Source organism: Aulonocara stuartgranti (genome assembly GCF_965226115.1).
Source record: "Aulonocara stuartgranti genome assembly, chromosome: 23".
Classification (NCBI taxonomy): domain Eukaryota; kingdom Metazoa; phylum Chordata; class Actinopteri; order Cichliformes; family Cichlidae; genus Aulonocara; species Aulonocara stuartgranti.
This window is the reverse complement of record NC_138958.1, coordinates 5,073,392-5,090,401: the sequence shown is the minus strand read 5'-3', so window position 1 is coordinate 5,090,401 and position 17,010 is coordinate 5,073,392. Positions and strand designations below refer to the sequence as shown.

General features: G+C 39.4%; 1 protein-coding gene across 1 annotated transcript in view; it reads left to right on the top strand.

Annotated features, from left to right (window-relative positions):
* faf1 (Fas (TNFRSF6) associated factor 1) overlaps nt 1–17,010 on the top strand; it is a 60,409-nt gene that overhangs the window by 21,540 nt on the left and 21,859 nt on the right. The window contains exons 9-13 of the mRNA XM_082523064.1: nt 8,194–8,289; nt 8,395–8,518; nt 8,630–8,693; nt 8,831–8,912; nt 16,590–16,744. Of these exons, the coding sequence (XP_082379190.1) occupies nt 8,194–8,289; nt 8,395–8,518; nt 8,630–8,693; nt 8,831–8,912; nt 16,590–16,744 (521 nt within the window). The remainder of the gene's footprint in view (nt 1–8,193; nt 8,290–8,394; nt 8,519–8,629; nt 8,694–8,830; nt 8,913–16,589; nt 16,745–17,010) is intronic.

Genomic DNA, 17,010 nt, shown 5'->3' with positions numbered 1-17,010 from the left:
AAAGATGGTTCCCATTCTGTGTCCTCTGTCTGTGGACATTAAAGCTCACATCATTCGGTCCCGCTGACCTCTCTTGTCTCAGGGTTGCCCTTCCCAACCATTCACCCTACACACAGTCAAGCTGATCAGAGGCGGCCCTCATACAGAACCTCGAAGAACCTCTGACCCCTTTTGCCTCACCCCTTCTTTGGCAGCATATGTGTTCCCATGCTAATTGTTTGGGATGTTTTCATGCCTACATTGAGAATCTGTTGTGCACACATTCTTCCAGCTAACAATTTTCATTTTGGTCTTTGTAATTGTTTGGTTTGGTGTATTTTTTTTCTCTCCATGCATTATCATATGTGTCTTGTGCAAGAATTAACTGTAAAAGCGATACATACTTGTGATTCATATGGATAAACTTGTTACTTTGTACAGTGTTATGTGGGAAGAGTCTGTTACATTTGTTACCTATTAGTCATATTACTCAAAGTGGATAAACAATGACTGAACTGGTTTTTTTTGACTCAAAGTAAAGCTTTTAGTACTGACAGTGGAAGCAAATACAACACACCCATTAACCTACATAAAAAGGATAAAAGGTTACAGTTTTACACTACCCAAGACTGTTTGCTGTATTTTGTTCCATGACAGCTCAGAGCAGCCAATTGTAAATCCAGTAACCACCAAACAAACCATAGGGCTACGATGCAGATTTTCCATTGTTAGCATTATCTTTGGAGACTTGAAATTATGCGATCAGTAAACAGCCCGGGTTTGCAAAGGAAATACAAATCTTACTGCAAATCTGAAAGCACATTTTGGACATGTGGCGCAATGACTGACCTCAGTCTTGAGTGGAAATGTTTGGTATTATTCCACCAAATTATTTACTTTTCAGAGTCGGAGCCACATTATGCACTAATAGGAAGAGTGCTGACATTTTCCAAAATCAAAGTTTTTTTTAAAAACAAGGAAGGAGGGCATTTTGTAAAATGTAAATAAAAAAACAGTGCAGTAATTTATAAATAATTAAAACTGTAAAACTCATTGAAAATAATACAGAAGCAACATATCAGTGTTTTGAGGGAAATTATGCGTTTTTGTTTTCAAATTTATACCAGCAAACTTTCAAATAATTCACAACTTACTGGAAATGTACATTTGTCTATGTACTGTATATTCAGCCAACCACAAAAAAAAAGAATCACTGTTTTTCATCTATTAAAATTAGATTATTATTTTCTTGGGTAAATTGGTAAAAAGTTGGGAAATATAGGGAAAGAGCAGAGGGAAATGACATGCAGGAATCATCACAGTAAGGACTCCTCTCATGGTATGTTCCATAGCAATTAATCATTTGAAAATACTTAGACGGGCTCTGAACATTTTAAAGTATAATCATTGCATTTCATGCACTATTGACCTAACTACTACTATCTAGCCATGCGCACTCATTTTCCAATTCCAAACCAGTAAGCTGTACCTACTAATTTCAGTTTAAATGTAAGATATGTAAGAAAAACACTTGATAATTGTGTTTTTTATATTTGCACTTTTGTTCTCCGTATTCTGGTTTTCAGCGGGCCTCAGCTTGTCACACTCAGCTGTATATATAACGGCCAGCGATTGCGAATAGATTATCATAGGCCCGGTTAGCCTTTGACTAGCACACATCCGCAGTGTCTGTGTTTCCTTGGATGAAGTGATATTAAAAAGTATAGAGAAGAGACAGAAGTGCAATAATGGCCTCTGCACTAGCTATAGCCCTCTTATTGAAACGTCTGAAGGTATTAACAGAGAAAGCCAAGGGCTTGGCTGGCCTAGCAGTCGGGTAGGGAGCCAGTGTTAGTGTCTAGCTCATTAGCCCAGTCTCATCTCCCGGGGCTTGGGCCAATAAAGATGGCAGTCAGAGGCCCAGGATTGCATTTAGCTCCACGCACTATCCTGCTTGCAGTGGAATCGATTGCTACTCAACTCTTCTGTCTTGTGCGATACCAATGCATTCACCTGTGCAGTTATTATTTGTGTGTGCATATTTGCATTTGTGTATTTGCAAATGTGCCTTTCTTGTTGTACACACTGTGTCTTGGGCTATCGAACCCCAATACTGATCCAACCGAACTGTGTCTTTAGAAAAAACATTTCCTTTGGCTTTGAAAATTCATATTTTTCACTTGAATTCTTGGTCAAATTATTAGTACTTTTTACTTGTTTTTTTGTCTTTTGTTTGTTTGGTTTTTTTCCCAATATTGCAAATTTTGTTTTATTTAAATAAACTGTTGATTGAAGTACTAAAATAATTCTACATTGTTTAAGAAAAGGTATAACATATTTAGTACTGTTACAGAAAATTTGTAATTGGATTAGCAGGAATTCACATGCTGACTGTGACAGTGTTGGGGAAATTGCCTTTGCTTTAGCTGTATAGTTGCTTTCATAGTCATCTAGAGCACATTTATCATAGTTCATCTAGCTGATCAACTGCTCAGAATATCAGTTTCTTCTCTCAGTTATTCTTGTGCTGTGAGAAAGTTATTTGAGTTGGTGTAATGTTAGTGTAATTATGTCATGTATTGTTGGAGTATAGGAGATGGTTTGTTAGAAAGAAATTCTCACCTTTCCAGAAAACTAGTGGTTACGTGATGTGTCAGCTCCTGATATTGTTCACTCAGCACGTTTCATTGAAATTCAAGGTCTGATGGTCATCGGAAATTGGATCAGGATGCATAATGGTTTCATGGCAATGAATCACAGATTAGTTTATTCAGTCTATTGTTATTGTTTTTGCTATGGGCTCTTAGAATAAAGGAATTTAGTAGGGCTGTGCGATATGACCAAAATCTCATATCCCGATATAAGAATTCTATCGTCCGATAACGATATAAATCACAAAAATGTAACATTTTCTGTAAATTCTGTGAATCTCAGGCAGCTCAACTTGCGGGAAGTTTTTCCAGCTGCGCGTCATGTAGCTGGAGTCGAGTGTTTTAACCGATGCATGAAACTATACATTTTTAGACATAAGTTGTAACGGCCGCCGTTTTCTTTGTAAGTATTTATTACACGGCGTGCTGCGGAGGAAAGCCTGTTCTAACGTTTGAGTCTAAGGTTTATTTTTTAGCACCTGGCGGCTCTTTTTTTAATTCTCATCTGTAAATAATCTGCTCTTTCACGTGATTCAGTTTATTTTGAAAAGTCTCAACAGGATCTTGAGCTTTATTGTGAAAGGTTTATGTGGAACATAAACAAGCGGACACGCGATGCTGTTACCGTCGTTGTTGCTAACCAAAACGCATAAAAACAGGCGCTTGTCCGTCCATAGTGTGGTTATATTAAATATAAGAGAAAGAGAGAACTTTAAGAAATTAATATAGCCACTACAGTGACCATCAAAACGATGAAAAAATATTGTCGTAAACAGTTTATTTTGCGACACCACGAAACAAACGATAGCGTAAAATGAAACGATAGACGTTTTTATATCGTCATAAATTCAGTATTAAATGTAGTAAATGGGACATAGTAGCAGTAATATATCTATAAAGAAATATCTATCTATATATAAATAAATAAATAAACATCTCTATCTGTCTGTCTGTCTAGATATGTATAGATAGATAGATAAGGTAGTAAAAGTCACATTGCTTTAACTGCTGTACATTTTATTCCTAAGTAATTCAAATTCACCATCAAACACGACTGCCAATGTGAACACATTGCTATTCAAAGCATATAAAACATTTTCCCAGTCTTCTGTATCGCTTCTTAATATTCCATAAATAATTTAATGTCCCCAGTGTGACATTTACCCAGAGCACATTTGGTTGACAAATGTGCAGCTGTTCATGATGAGCAATTTAAATGTTTGTTTCTTGAACATTGTTTTGGGTGCCATGATTACAATGTTCTTATAGATTCATTAGAATCCAGTTTGTAATATTTACTAGTAGTAGAGATCCATGTGGGCAAAACAAATGGTTTTTGTGACTGTTTATTTTAGCATTTGCTTGAATTTTCTTTGGGTTTACTGCATCACAGACATCTTGACGGAACTGGAAAAAGTTCTCAGTCAGAGAAAAAGTGTGTTGGACTTTGCTATAGTTTAAATTTGATTAAAAAAAATTATTTTCTCCAAGTAGAGCAAAACGCTTACTCTGGCATCATTTGGAAATATTATGGTCGTACTGCCTTTCAATTTTTTCTCGCTTGTGTGGCATTGACAAAGCTGTTCTGAATATAATACTGATGATGGAAATTAACTTGCTTTGCTATTGCAAATATAACGGTTGAACCTCTGTCCTCGCCTTCTCTGAGACTTTGCCCTTAGCATTTCAGCACAGAGAGTCTCTGCACAGGCTTCATCTCATTGGAGCAGCTCTGATTGGCCGTCCTTCCTCCCATACCTGTTGGAGTGATTGACAGCCAGTGGGACATCCTTATTACGTCCCCCCCATCTCTGCACCCCTCCACCACCACCCGCCCTTTCTTCTAGCCTGTAATTGCTGACATTTATGCAGTGTTTCATGGTGTTTGCTAATGTATTAATGCCACAGAGCCTTTGAGGTGCCGTGGCTTGTAGGGCAGCACCTCCCTCCATTTCCCAGCTGGCATTACTGGAATCTTCCTCTACCTGATTGGGGCCTATGAAACCAGTTATTGACAGGTGGGGGGACAGCTTGTGGTTTCCATAGCATCAGGGCTCAGCAGTAAAGTCAGGCAGAGCCACCCCCCCTTCGTCATGAAATTGGCCTTCTTCAGGTGAAATTCAGTGCTGACTTAGTCTGTCTGTATCTGTTTTCTTTTTGTTTCTTGGTGTTATGCTCCCATCTCACTGAACCTTTTATTTGAAGAATAGGATCCTTTTGTCCTGACCATGGTCACGCTGTATATCTTCCTATTGCATCTCAGCCTAGAAACAATGTCATTTATTAAATATCTTAATAAATCTTAAAGGTGGAGTTTAAGTCTTCTATCTCCTTTCTTTTTAAACTTCCTCTTTTCTTTCTCTCTGTTCTTCTCTTGCTCTAAAAATGACATAGTAGAGTAAGGTGGTATGATGAGGTTTTGGTTGCCTTCAGTGCAGCTGTCAGTGGTAATTATCTCATACTCACAGCCAGACACCTAATCCAAACACTGCCTACACTGGAAAAGAAAAAAAAATGAAACACAGAAAGAATGAAGGGAGGAAAAAGGAGGATAGAGTAGAGGGACAAAAAAAAGGTTGACTGGGAAAGCAAAAGGAGGGAGGGGGGGTGTGAGGGAAAGAGAAAATTCTTCCCCTGTATCAGCCCCTGAATGCTTAGAGCCTCAATGAAAGTGTTAATTAAAAGAATCCAAAAAAGAGGAGCCAGTTCCTTTTGTGTGGAGATGTGGGAGAGGGTCATTTTGGGGGTTAACCTCATCCCCTCAGACCCTGTGCCCTGCGGCGCTTCAACCTTGTTTCCACGTTTCACCACTGAGCCGTCAAGCTGCACTTGTGTACCTCAACATCGGGAGAAGCCATTGGGTCAATGTGAGGAAGAGGACTGAGAGGCACTCATCTCTCTCTTTTTTTTTTTTCTCCTTTTCCCCCCTTTTCACCTCCCCTGGTTGCATCCATGTCAGCCCAAACCCTCCAGGCTGTCTTTGACAGGGGAAGTGATCAACTTTATTTATACACTTATTAGGTGCTCAGACAAAACCCTCTCATTGTGAGTGGCGGGGGTAAAGGGTTTATGGGGCTCTGCTTGCCAGTCTGTGTTAAAATTCTCACGTTTGATTGCCACTCATAGGCAGCGAAGAGACGGGGCCATTCCTTCACGTCCTTAAAGTTCAGAACCTGTGCATCTTTAGCTCAATAACGTCAGTGTTAATTCAGCTCACAGACCTGGCACCCATAACGTCTTCAGTGGTCGTAGCTTTTCATTAAGCGTGTTGCTGGTTTTGAAAAAGCAAATTGCGTTTCTACATCGCTTAATTTTTTTTCCCACTTTTTCAGTAAATTCTTTTGTGATGTTCTGGTTTCTGATTAGAATGACTGATAGATCTAATGAAATAAAAGAAGTAAATAAGTTAGAGTTGAGTTACTTGAGCACAGACGAGGCAATTCAGTTAAGTGTTCTTCGTAGGTGTTCCTTATGTTAGGGTTGGCTGGATCAGCTGTCCTTGCTGTGACACTTGTGTGCTTTTTATTGACAATAGTACACTTGCTACTAATTGGTAATGTGCAGGAAGTACAGTCGGTCTCTTCTCTCGTCTGTATGCGCTTGGCTGTTTGGTTTTCTTTTTGTCTGGGAACATTCATCTGTTCTTGGCCCCAAAGGGAAAAAAACATAAATTCACAAAGAAAAGGACAGTCAAATATTTTTGCCCCAAAACATTTAGCCTTTTTAGTTAGTGTTATATGATGTGCTCTTGCAAACAAAGCTCCACGGTGGATTTGTCCCTTTAGAGGTGATGTCATTCTTGGTTTGTTTTGTTTCAATATTGCGTGAGAGTCTAGCCACTGCTTTTTGGAGCAGATTTCTGCGCTTAAGACAACACAGAGGAGGAATACTCATCAAGATGTTATTCTTTCTCATATTGTCAGGGGAGATACTCGGTGAAATATCCCTTCAGTCAATCGTTGCTCGACTGGTGGGAATTTGAAACGCCAATATTATAGCCAGTTTTAGTATATCCTCTGTCAACTATTTGAAATGGTGCAATAAATGTTTTTTCAGCTCCCAAGAGTGAGAGTTCACTTGCTCTTTTTAGGAGGAAAAAAACCCCAATATGTAAATAAATGCTATCATTTTATTTCTGTATATGTTGTAAATGTGATTGCAAAGGGACAAAGAGTATAGTTGTGGTAGATTTGGGGGATATGGACACAGCTTCTCATGATTTCTTGATCAGTATCTATGCAAATTTTTCTTAAATAATAATTTCTACCTTGTTCTTTTTTGTAGAAAATAATTTGGTTATTTTGTGTAATTGCTAACAAAAAAGCCCTTTTGTTGATTTGTTATATGGTGAAGCACTGTGGATTCTACGTAAAATACAAAACCGCAGCATAAAAAGCAATTAAAATGTTCAAACTAATCTCAGGATGAGTATCGCAATACTGCCCAACCCCAGCAGCGCCTACACTGACTCAACTAGTCCACAACTGTGCAAATAGTTTTGTATAAATATTTGGTTCTTTTGTGTGCAGCGCACTTACTTTCTAACAGTCAAAAGATAATTAAGTGCGACGTGACGGCACAGTTCTTATCAGTGCCAGGCAAACAGAGATACACTTATAAGTCCGTGTTTGTGATAAGGTCTACTGGTTACACTGCTCTCTCCTGCTCTAGAGAGCTGACACCAGCACGAGGAAGTACTTTTAATTTAGGAGAGACACAGAGAGGAAAACTCCATTCAGCCCGTGTAGCTCTTTTCAGACTCAATTGGTGTTGCGTGTAAGCGTCTCTTGATTCAGCCATGTCCAGCTGCTCTTTGTGTGTCTCAGCACTCGACAATGGAGCAGATAAGAGGACCTCTGCAGGGGATGAGCAGCTCCTCTGGCTCTTATCACACCAAGCTTACCTACCCTGCCTCAGTGCTGTTGTTCTCTCTACCAGAACAGTATTTGCATGTGGGTTTTCAGTTCAGGTGCCACTGAATATAATGTTGTGTTATTATTAAGTCTCAGTATATTCAGATTGGAAGATCTAAGATCTAAAAGCAAGACAACTTTAGTTTCATTCTGCAACAGCCTTGTCTCTATTGCTGATATCCCTTGGGGTCTGAGCCAGGAGACTCCTGTAATGAGTCCCTGCTGAATGCTCACATTTTCAGTCCTGGTTTTGGATTTGGGAGCTCATTAGTCAGGTTACCTTCTACTATAGACCACCACTGCACTTATGGATCCTGCAGGTGTACAGAAACCTCATTGTGGTCACGCCTCATTAGAGAGATGATCAAGCCTTTGTTTGAAAATACAAAGTATGTCATGATACAGGTTATGCTTCTGCTGCCTGGGGAAAAAGGCAAACAAATGTAAGGCACAACTACAGAATCAGTGGTGAAGTTTGCCTTGTTTTGGTTTAGGCATCAGTTTTAGGCAAGTCATAAGCAGTAGATACCAACACATACTTAAACTTGATGACATTATTATATTGTGTTGAGTAAACGCACACGGTCGGCAGTCATTCTTAATTGTTGGCTTCATTCTTTTGTTCTGTTTCCTTTGTTTGTTTGTTTTAGATGACACTAGCTCTTTCTGGAATCAGCTATCCCTGCCATCACCTGAGTGTTTGTCGAAGGTCCTCGCCAGCTAATGCCCAGGAACCCACAGAAGAGGTAAATTGACCTACGTATGCCACCGCACGCTTCTGAGTTATGCATTTCATCCCCTAGGCAACTTTCAAGCATCAGACATGCTCATGAAATGCTTCTTATTTACAGTGTGCGGATGTCCATATGATCAGCGACAGTGAGGGTGATGATTATGAAGACGCATCAGAATTTGGTGTGGATGATTCAGAGATGTTTGGAGTGGGCTCCTCGAGCTGTAGGAAATCACCTATGAGTACGTAATGTGAACCACTTGTAGAACTCAGTTATAGCAGCCACTGTAGTATTAACCTCCAGATACAGCATGTAAAGCCTGACCATATAATTATTTTTGTCCCTTTTGCAGTGCCAGAGAATAGTGAAAATGAAACTGATGCCTTAATTCACTTTACTTCTGAATTTTCTTCGAGGTGAGCGGTTGTTATGCTCAATTTAAAATGGCTTTGAAACCTGACAAAGCTGGATAGTAACAATGTTTTAAATAAGAGTCGTGTGTGTGTGTGTGTGTGTGTGTGTGTGTGTGTGTGTGTGTGTGTGCGTCCTGTAGATATGGAGAGACCCATCCAATGTTCTTTATTGGGTCTTTGGAGGCAGCATCTCAAGAGGCCTTCCATGGCAAAGCCAGAGATGTAAGTAACCTTTTGGACTATTTTGGGTCTCACAGGAACATTTTTAATATACTCTGAAAAACTTGTGTTTTTCTTTGAAGCTTCATATTCTTATCCCTTTTAATTTGGGCTGTGCAAGTGATACGAGGTACTGATGTTACAAATGATGGCCTGTCCTTTATCACTGATGTCATTTCTCCTTCATGGAAGAGTTGCTTTTTTCAGGTTTGAGTTTTCTTTGCTTAAGATAACATGACAAAGGAACACAAACAGAGAAGGATATTATTAATTCTGTCAAGGGAGATACTTTATTTCTCATAACTTCTCTTTTGTTACTGGGCTGGGGGAAATTTAAAACGCTAATATAATCAGGAACTTTATTCACCTGGCCTACATTTTTTACATTTGGGTTAGAGTTCATTGTTAAGTTGGGGAAAGCTAGATGAATCTGGTTACCATTATAGATGGATGCATAGGGTAATCAGAGATCACTGACGCCGTGCTGCTGGTCTGTTGCACACATAATTCAGTCTGCTTATGTAGAATGATATCTATGGAGATCTCATGAGACACAACTTTAAATATAAGTCATTTAGTTTTAGGCTTAATGCCAGTAAAACCAATCCAATCCAACCCAACTTTATTTATATAGCACTTTAAAACAACACAGTTGACCAGAGTGCTTTCCAATAATAAAACAGATAAAAGTTAAAAACCATACACTAAGCAGACAAAGAAATAAATATAAATAACAGTAAAATAAATACATAAATGAAAATGATAAAAATAAATCAGTATATATATATTAAATATTAAAACATGAGTAAAATAGACAATAAAATATACAATGAATAAAATTAACAAAATAAAAAAGATTAAGAGCAACAGCTGACTACAAACTGACTCTGGTACTACTCCTAAAAAGCCTTTGAAAAAAAGTGCGTTTTTAAAAGTGATTTAAACATTTCAAGTGTTGGGGCCAACCTAATATGGAGGGGCAGTTTATTCCATATTTTGGGGGCCACAACAGCAAAAGCTCAGTCCCCCCGGTGTTTCAGTCATCTATAATAGAGGTAATGGAGACCTGGTAATATTTTCATCTCTAATTATTTCCTCTCTTTATATTTTGTTTCCAAGAAGTCAGACTTCATCATAATTCTTTAAAGTGGTCTTGACCAATAGTTCCCCAGGTCCTCTTAAGGTCTCCTCGGTTTTTCTTTGGCCATTGTCTCGTTTTCAGTCCAGTCCTTATACTTGACCATTTATAGAGAAATGGTTTTGGTTTTGTTTTTTTTGTTTTTTGTTAAACTGCTCAACAGTGACCTAGAAATCATTCAACCACAAAAGGCACCCAACTTAAGGGATGAACCAGTGATGTGTCTACACATAACGGACAACTGGGCAAATAACCAATATGAAATTATGCTTTTAAGCACTTTGTTACTAGCAGCTTGTTGCAAAAAGCATGTAATGTGTTCCCATTTGTTTAGCTGAATTTATGAAACATGTCAAAAGTACCACAATTTGATGAGCATAAACAGCATCTTTACACTAACAAGGTGTTTCCCAACTGGCTTTTGGGCCTGGACAAGTGGAGGCCAATAGACAAAGCGGTAAGCCTGAAAATAACTATCTATACGAGGGATGTATCTGGAACTTCAGTTGATCCATATGCTGAAGCCTTATCAGAAATGGTCTCGGTGGATGTGTGGCTGTTAAAAAGCCATTCTTAAGGAATGGAAACAGAGAAAAAACCCTGAGGTGTGCCAAGAACTGGATGAATATTCAGTGGCAAGAGGTCTTATAGGGATGAATCCAAATTTTACATTTGGTTTAAATAATCGTTAATCTGTCTGGAGGTGGTCAGAGAGAGATAAAACAATGAGTCTCTATAGCTCGCTGGGAGCTCTGTCGTGGTTTGCAGCTGCATTTCAGTCCGTCGTGTTAGGGATCGTTCCTTGTCCACCATGCAGTACCATCTGGAAAGCGTCTGATTGGCAACGGCATGACAATGATCCCAAACACACTGCCAATGCAGTAACAGCAAACCTTGATGAAAAAGAAAAATGCATAGTGGAACACTATCAAACATGGATTGGCCTCCCCAGAGCCCAGACCACAACAATTATCAAAGCAGCGTGGGATCATCTTGACAGAGAACGGAACAAAAGGCAAAGCCTGTAGAACTATTACTGAGCATTACATTCCAAACAAGATTTATTAGGAGAGTGCATTTTGTTATACACTGTATTTTTGCACATTTTGACATATTGCCAGACAGATTTCACATTTTCCTACCAAAGTATAAAGAAATAAAAAGTGGCTCAAGACTTTTATTGAGTATTTCTTGAAACTTGAACAATTGGAATATCAGCATGAACAAAACTTGTTAGACACAGTGTGCTAAGAGTAACTGAGTAAATGATTAGTGTGTGCAGAAGGCATGACGATAATCTATGCCTTACTTTCCATAAACCGTAAAATTACATTTCTTTCTAAAAAAAAAAGTCATTGATGATGGTGATGTTTAATGTATGTACCGTGGATGTGGCTTGATAGCGAAACTGATATTAGTTATCAAAACCATCATCAAATTTTCACCCCGACAGCTGAGGCTTTATTTTTAGCTGTCCACTTTCCCCCTTGTTTTTCAGCTTTTGTCCTTTTAAGGATGCTTGTATCAACGGACAGCTTGTGTGGATTACAGCCTTATTAGACTGTGAGGACACAGCAAGATGTTCTGGGGGTTCAGATCACCAGGCACACAAAGAGGGAGGGTGAAAAAGATGATAGCAGGGCCACAAAATGAAGGACATGGTCTTAAAAAGCAGCGTGGAGCACAAGAGAAAGTTGGACGAAAAAAGGCTGTGCGGGAAGAAAGAGAAAAATAAGCAAATGTGATTTTGGGGGATAAAAGAAAGGGAAGGAGAGAGTGTGAAATAAACAGAGATGTAGAAAAAAACAGCTTGGCATTTTGCCTGTTTCCCAGCTGATCTCCTCTCCTAAGCCAGCACAATATGGCTGATGTCTCTCTGGTGTTCACACACAGTACTGTACCACTGTGCTCTAAACAGCATGAGGGCAGAATAGTATTCATTTCCACTGTATTTTGTTTTATTCTGGGTGAGCTTGATTTAGCCTGCCAACTGTGCTGTGGTTAAAATGGCTTTGGAGAAGCTGGATATGTGCAAAGATGTTGCACGAAAGCAGAAGCTATTTGATCTGTTCTGTGTTTGTCCTGTTTTGTCACAAACATCCGAGATGACAGGCCAAAACAAGCTGCTTTTCACGGTTTCATTACACAGTAGCATATGTGCACAATTACACCGTCCCCTCTTCCATCTATCCGACAATCCCATCCCTTGCTCTTTCGCTTCCATTTGAAAAGCAATCTAGTATTTGTGTCCTCGTAGTAGAAAAAGCCTACTTCATTAAGGGTATATTAGAGTAGGGCAGGTTTGACTGAAGGGGTTTTTAAACAGAGGAATCAGTCTCACTCTCTCATAGCCTGGGAGAGGCTAATCACTAAGCAAAACACTACATTTGATGAAGTGTTTCTGAAGGTGTGTGTTGGGGGAATGTTGAGATAGACTCAATCCATCCTTAATGAAAATGCTTTGGGCTGCTGAGCTGAGCTGAACCCTCTTGGGGATCAGTGGTTAGTCAGAGCGTACAGAGAGATAGGCCACCCATCACTAACCACGATCCTCACTAAATCCCCATCAACGCACTGGTTAATCACTCTAACCCCACGCTTTTTCGCTCTCCACTCTGCTCTCATGTCTGCCACACACAAAGACACATCAAAATTCATAGCCTTGCTGAAGAGCAGAGTTGAGGGATTTATCGCTGCCAAGTATCTGCTTTAAAACCCAGCAATAGCCTCGCAGAGTCAAGAGGAAAAAGCAGCGGTCAGTCAGAATGGCATATGGCGCGTAGATGTACATGTATCTCTGTCAGCTTGTGAAATGTTGATCACAAGTGGCTTTGATTAGTTATTGACTGCACCTGAAATGATTACTGTCAGGTGTAAATGGATAGATTAGGGGCTACATCAGTGTAAAGTTTTAGATATTGATATATTTATTCTACATTCTCTTAATCCATCAGAATCATCGATGATCAGGAGCTTGGATAACCATAAGACAGCTCCATCCCTCATGTGTCAGAACAGTTAGATATACATGTGTGGCCATTACAGTTAAACGTTAAATGTGGTGTGCAAACTCAAACTTGTCCATATTCTTATAGTGTGGACTTTAACTACTTAACTTCAGTTGCGGACTTCATATTATTTCAGTGCTTTCATAATTGTTTGGAAAGACTCTAAAATGTGCCTCATGGCTGCCCATCGATCACAATGAGTTTTCCCACCGTGTAGGTCATTTGAGCTCTTCAATTTGAAGTATTTGCTTTTCCAGACTGAGCCGGTCATCTAAAGAACAATCACCATCTGGATTTCTCTGTCCTTCCTTTCATCTGTACATGTCTGTATCTCATTAACTAGTCTCTCCTGGCTTTGTTCAACACGCTGTATTTGTGATTAAGCCTCTTCTTGATGTTGCAAAAATGTCATCCACAGAAAAAGGGCCCTAATTAAACTAAAAGCTGTTGATCGACTTCAGTTCCACTACACGGTTTCCCTAAAGAGGCTTAAAATAAAATAAAAACAAACAAACAAAAGAAATTGGCAGTGTCACGTTTATTTCTGTTATTGCTCTAAAATTCTGATGGTGGCAAAATAATGTAACATGGATGAATCGTGGCACAAGTTATCTTCTCCTTGACTGCAAAGGCCCCTAACACCAGAGACTGTGGCTTCATGTGGACTAAGACTTTGTGTTTATGGGTGTGCCGTGAGATTTTTAGCAGCAAGTTGTATCTCTTCATTCATGTTTAAAAAGGGCAAAATCATGAAGCTAATTCTGGAGTGATATCAGACACAGCCTGTAATATTGCAAGCTTGCTTGGTTTATTTCATTCACCAACAGAAACTTGGCTATTTGGGTCTTCCCTTCGTAGCCATAGAGACGACCTGATCATGACAGAAACCGATGACATTGTTTTTGATTGTTTCTCTTTATGAATAACTAACTGTAAACTGGCTATATTAAATGTTTTTGAAAGTATAAATGTTTGGGCATAAAGGCACATTTTCTTTTTTTTATTTTAACCCCTGTGCAGACACTTTTTGCAGAAAAGGTGAATTGAAGCTGGACTAAAAATGAAAGTAATAACTGTACAGTGTCCGTAAATCACAGAGCGCTCTGCACACACCTTGGTGTCTGTTGCTCGCAGTTTCAGTCGCCTGAGCTGACAACTTCATTATCTCCACGTGTAAATTATATAAATTAGTCTGCAAATAAAGCCTTTTTAATATGTGACAGATCACATGTTAAATTCACTTTTTATCCTCATAATGAAGGACGAGTCCACCTTTAATAGAACTTGAGTAAATTAATAAATTGTGTTCATCTGTCAGCCCAGACCACATATTATATTATTTACATCCCAGGGTAGGAGATGCTGCTCATTATTAAAAAAACATTTTGGAAGTCCAGTTTATGTAAACCTATAAATACTCCTGTGACTGGCTTAGTTAGAGTACTACATGAATAGAGGAAGCAGCATTCTTGAGGTGCTTATAATTGGTCATCGGTCATTTATAATACGGGCAGATTTGGAGTGGGATATGAGCCTGATCCGCTTACACCCCTTTTCAGGTGATTTCTAACAGTAAATGGGTTTTATTATTAACATCATTGTGTTTTATCAGAATTTTTTTTTTCTTTTTGCATACATGCACTTTTATCTCAAGAATCTGAAATAAATAATCCCTTTATTTCAAACAACTAAAAAATAAAACAGAAAAACCTGCTCTTCATATTCACACATGGTAATCCGCATCCCTAAAAGAAAAAAAAAGGCAAGTGGAGCAATTAATTAAAAAGGAAAAGTGAAACAAAAGACCTGCATGTTTTATGATAAAAAAAAAAGTTTTTGTTTTAAAACGATGGTTAAAAAGTGCCTCATTCAAAGGACCGCCTCATTACGAGAACACATGCTTTTTTTCATATTTATAGACGCACATATTTCATATTTTCAAACTTTCTGCTGGGCCGTCTTCCAAGAAAGAGGTGCACTGATTAAACAGCAAATGAAGCGCAACGCTATTCTACAGTGTGTGAACTCTTTTGTTTCTCTCACAGCCTCAAAGCAAGCTTAGCTTTAGGTGAACAGGTGTGAGGAAGGGCTATGGGGTCACTATCTAGCTCAGGTTGGACCTAGTAATTTAGCTGAACTGAGGGATTTGCTCCTCCCCGCTAAGACAGGCAATACAAAAGATCTGAGTTGAAAGCGGAGAGGGAACAGAGGGGTACGGACAGTTTAACTAAGATGAAGGAGTTCAGTTTGCCAAAATGCCCACTTTGATTAGTCTTTACACTTGCTCTAATTGAGCATGCATGTGTGCGAGCATGAGTCCCGTTACTCGCGGGCAGCGGAGTTAAGTTTGCGCATCTGTGCGTGTGTGTCGGGGACGTCGGCGTTCGAGTGTGTATCGGGGTTTTGTTTTTTTGTTGGTTTTTTTTCACGCTGTAAAACTCTCCCTCTCCTCACACTCATTCCTCTCTCAAGACTGAATTTGCTTGTCTTCTCAGCATGAGTGTTTAATCTTTTCAGGCTGTTGAATCGGCCTAGTGAATGAGTCCCCAGCTCCTTCTCTCTAGGAGCCCTGGAGATTATTCTAAAGCACTAATCGTTGAGCAAACACAGCAGTGCTCTCCCATTCCTATTCTACACAGGCCACAGTATAGCACAACTTCTTCTTTCCCTTCTCCTCACGTTTTACGCCCTGTGTAGATTTTTCGCTTTTTGGCGCACGTAGCCTAGATTACTGTTCCCGAGGAACAGACCCCTTAACTCCCCTTTCACAGCCGTGGGTAAAAATGAACTAAGCAGAGAGTGCGAGTTTTTCTTATGTTCTTTTATAGCAAGAGAAGTGACATGTAATTTAAAGAGCATTATTTCCAACATTGTCCCCTGGAACCTTTTATGTTTGTGGGTGTGTTTGTTTTTTAATTAGATTGTCAGTAGGGAGAATCTACCAGGCTTATATGATGGTGTCAATATCCTTGGATTTGGAGCTTCGTCAATATTGTCTGGCCCTGCCGCTACTAACCTGAACAGGCTGCTGGCATTTGGTGTAAAATAAATAGAGTGATTTGTCTGTTTTGTTTTCTCCATATCTTTGTCGCCTCCAAGCAAAGTTTTATTTACACCGCTCTCCATTTTATTTTGCGTGGTATTTGCTTTTTTGCCAGTTGTGGTCCTACCGTGGTCTTTAGAAGTCCTGCTAGCTCTGCGCCCAGTCCTCTCTGCCGGTGGTCATGTTATGTTCATGTAATATGGACATGTCTCTCCAATAATGAGACGCCTAGTGCATGGCTGACAGAGCAGCACCGATCACAGATATGACATTTATTATATTGGGGAGTGATGAGTTTTAGCTAGTCAAACTTCTTCCACAAAGTCAACTGTATACTTTGGTGTTTGGTTCCACCTATTAGCCACTGAACAACTGATTGAAGACAAAAATAAAGGATCAGCTGCAGTGACCCTTTGCCTTACCAAATGTCCTAGCACAGTAAGAGGTGCAGTTTGCTCCCACTCTGATTTTCAAACTGTTTCTCTCCACAGAGAAAGCTGCTGGCTATCTACCTCCACAATGATGACAGTGTTCTCAGCAACGTCTTCTGCTCCCAAATGATGTGCGCTGACTCTATCGTCTCTTACCTGAGCCAGAACTTCATCACATGGGCATGGGATGTCACTAAAGAAGCTAACAAATCCAGGTACAATGTTAGTCAACCAGCACGCTTGGAGTGCAATTGAAGACGTATCTTATTCCAAGAATCCTATTGTTTAATGAGTCCATTTTTGCGTAATTCATTTGTGTAAATAAAGTTTTAAGCTCATCTTGCGATGTTTGAGTTGTCGGATCAAATATTTAAATTGTAGAAACTGCAGCTACTCGTGAATTCTGTTGCAAAGCTAAATCTGGCTGTGTTTTCTGGTTGCCAAATCTGACTGTGATGCTATAGCTAGGGGAGAAAACAGT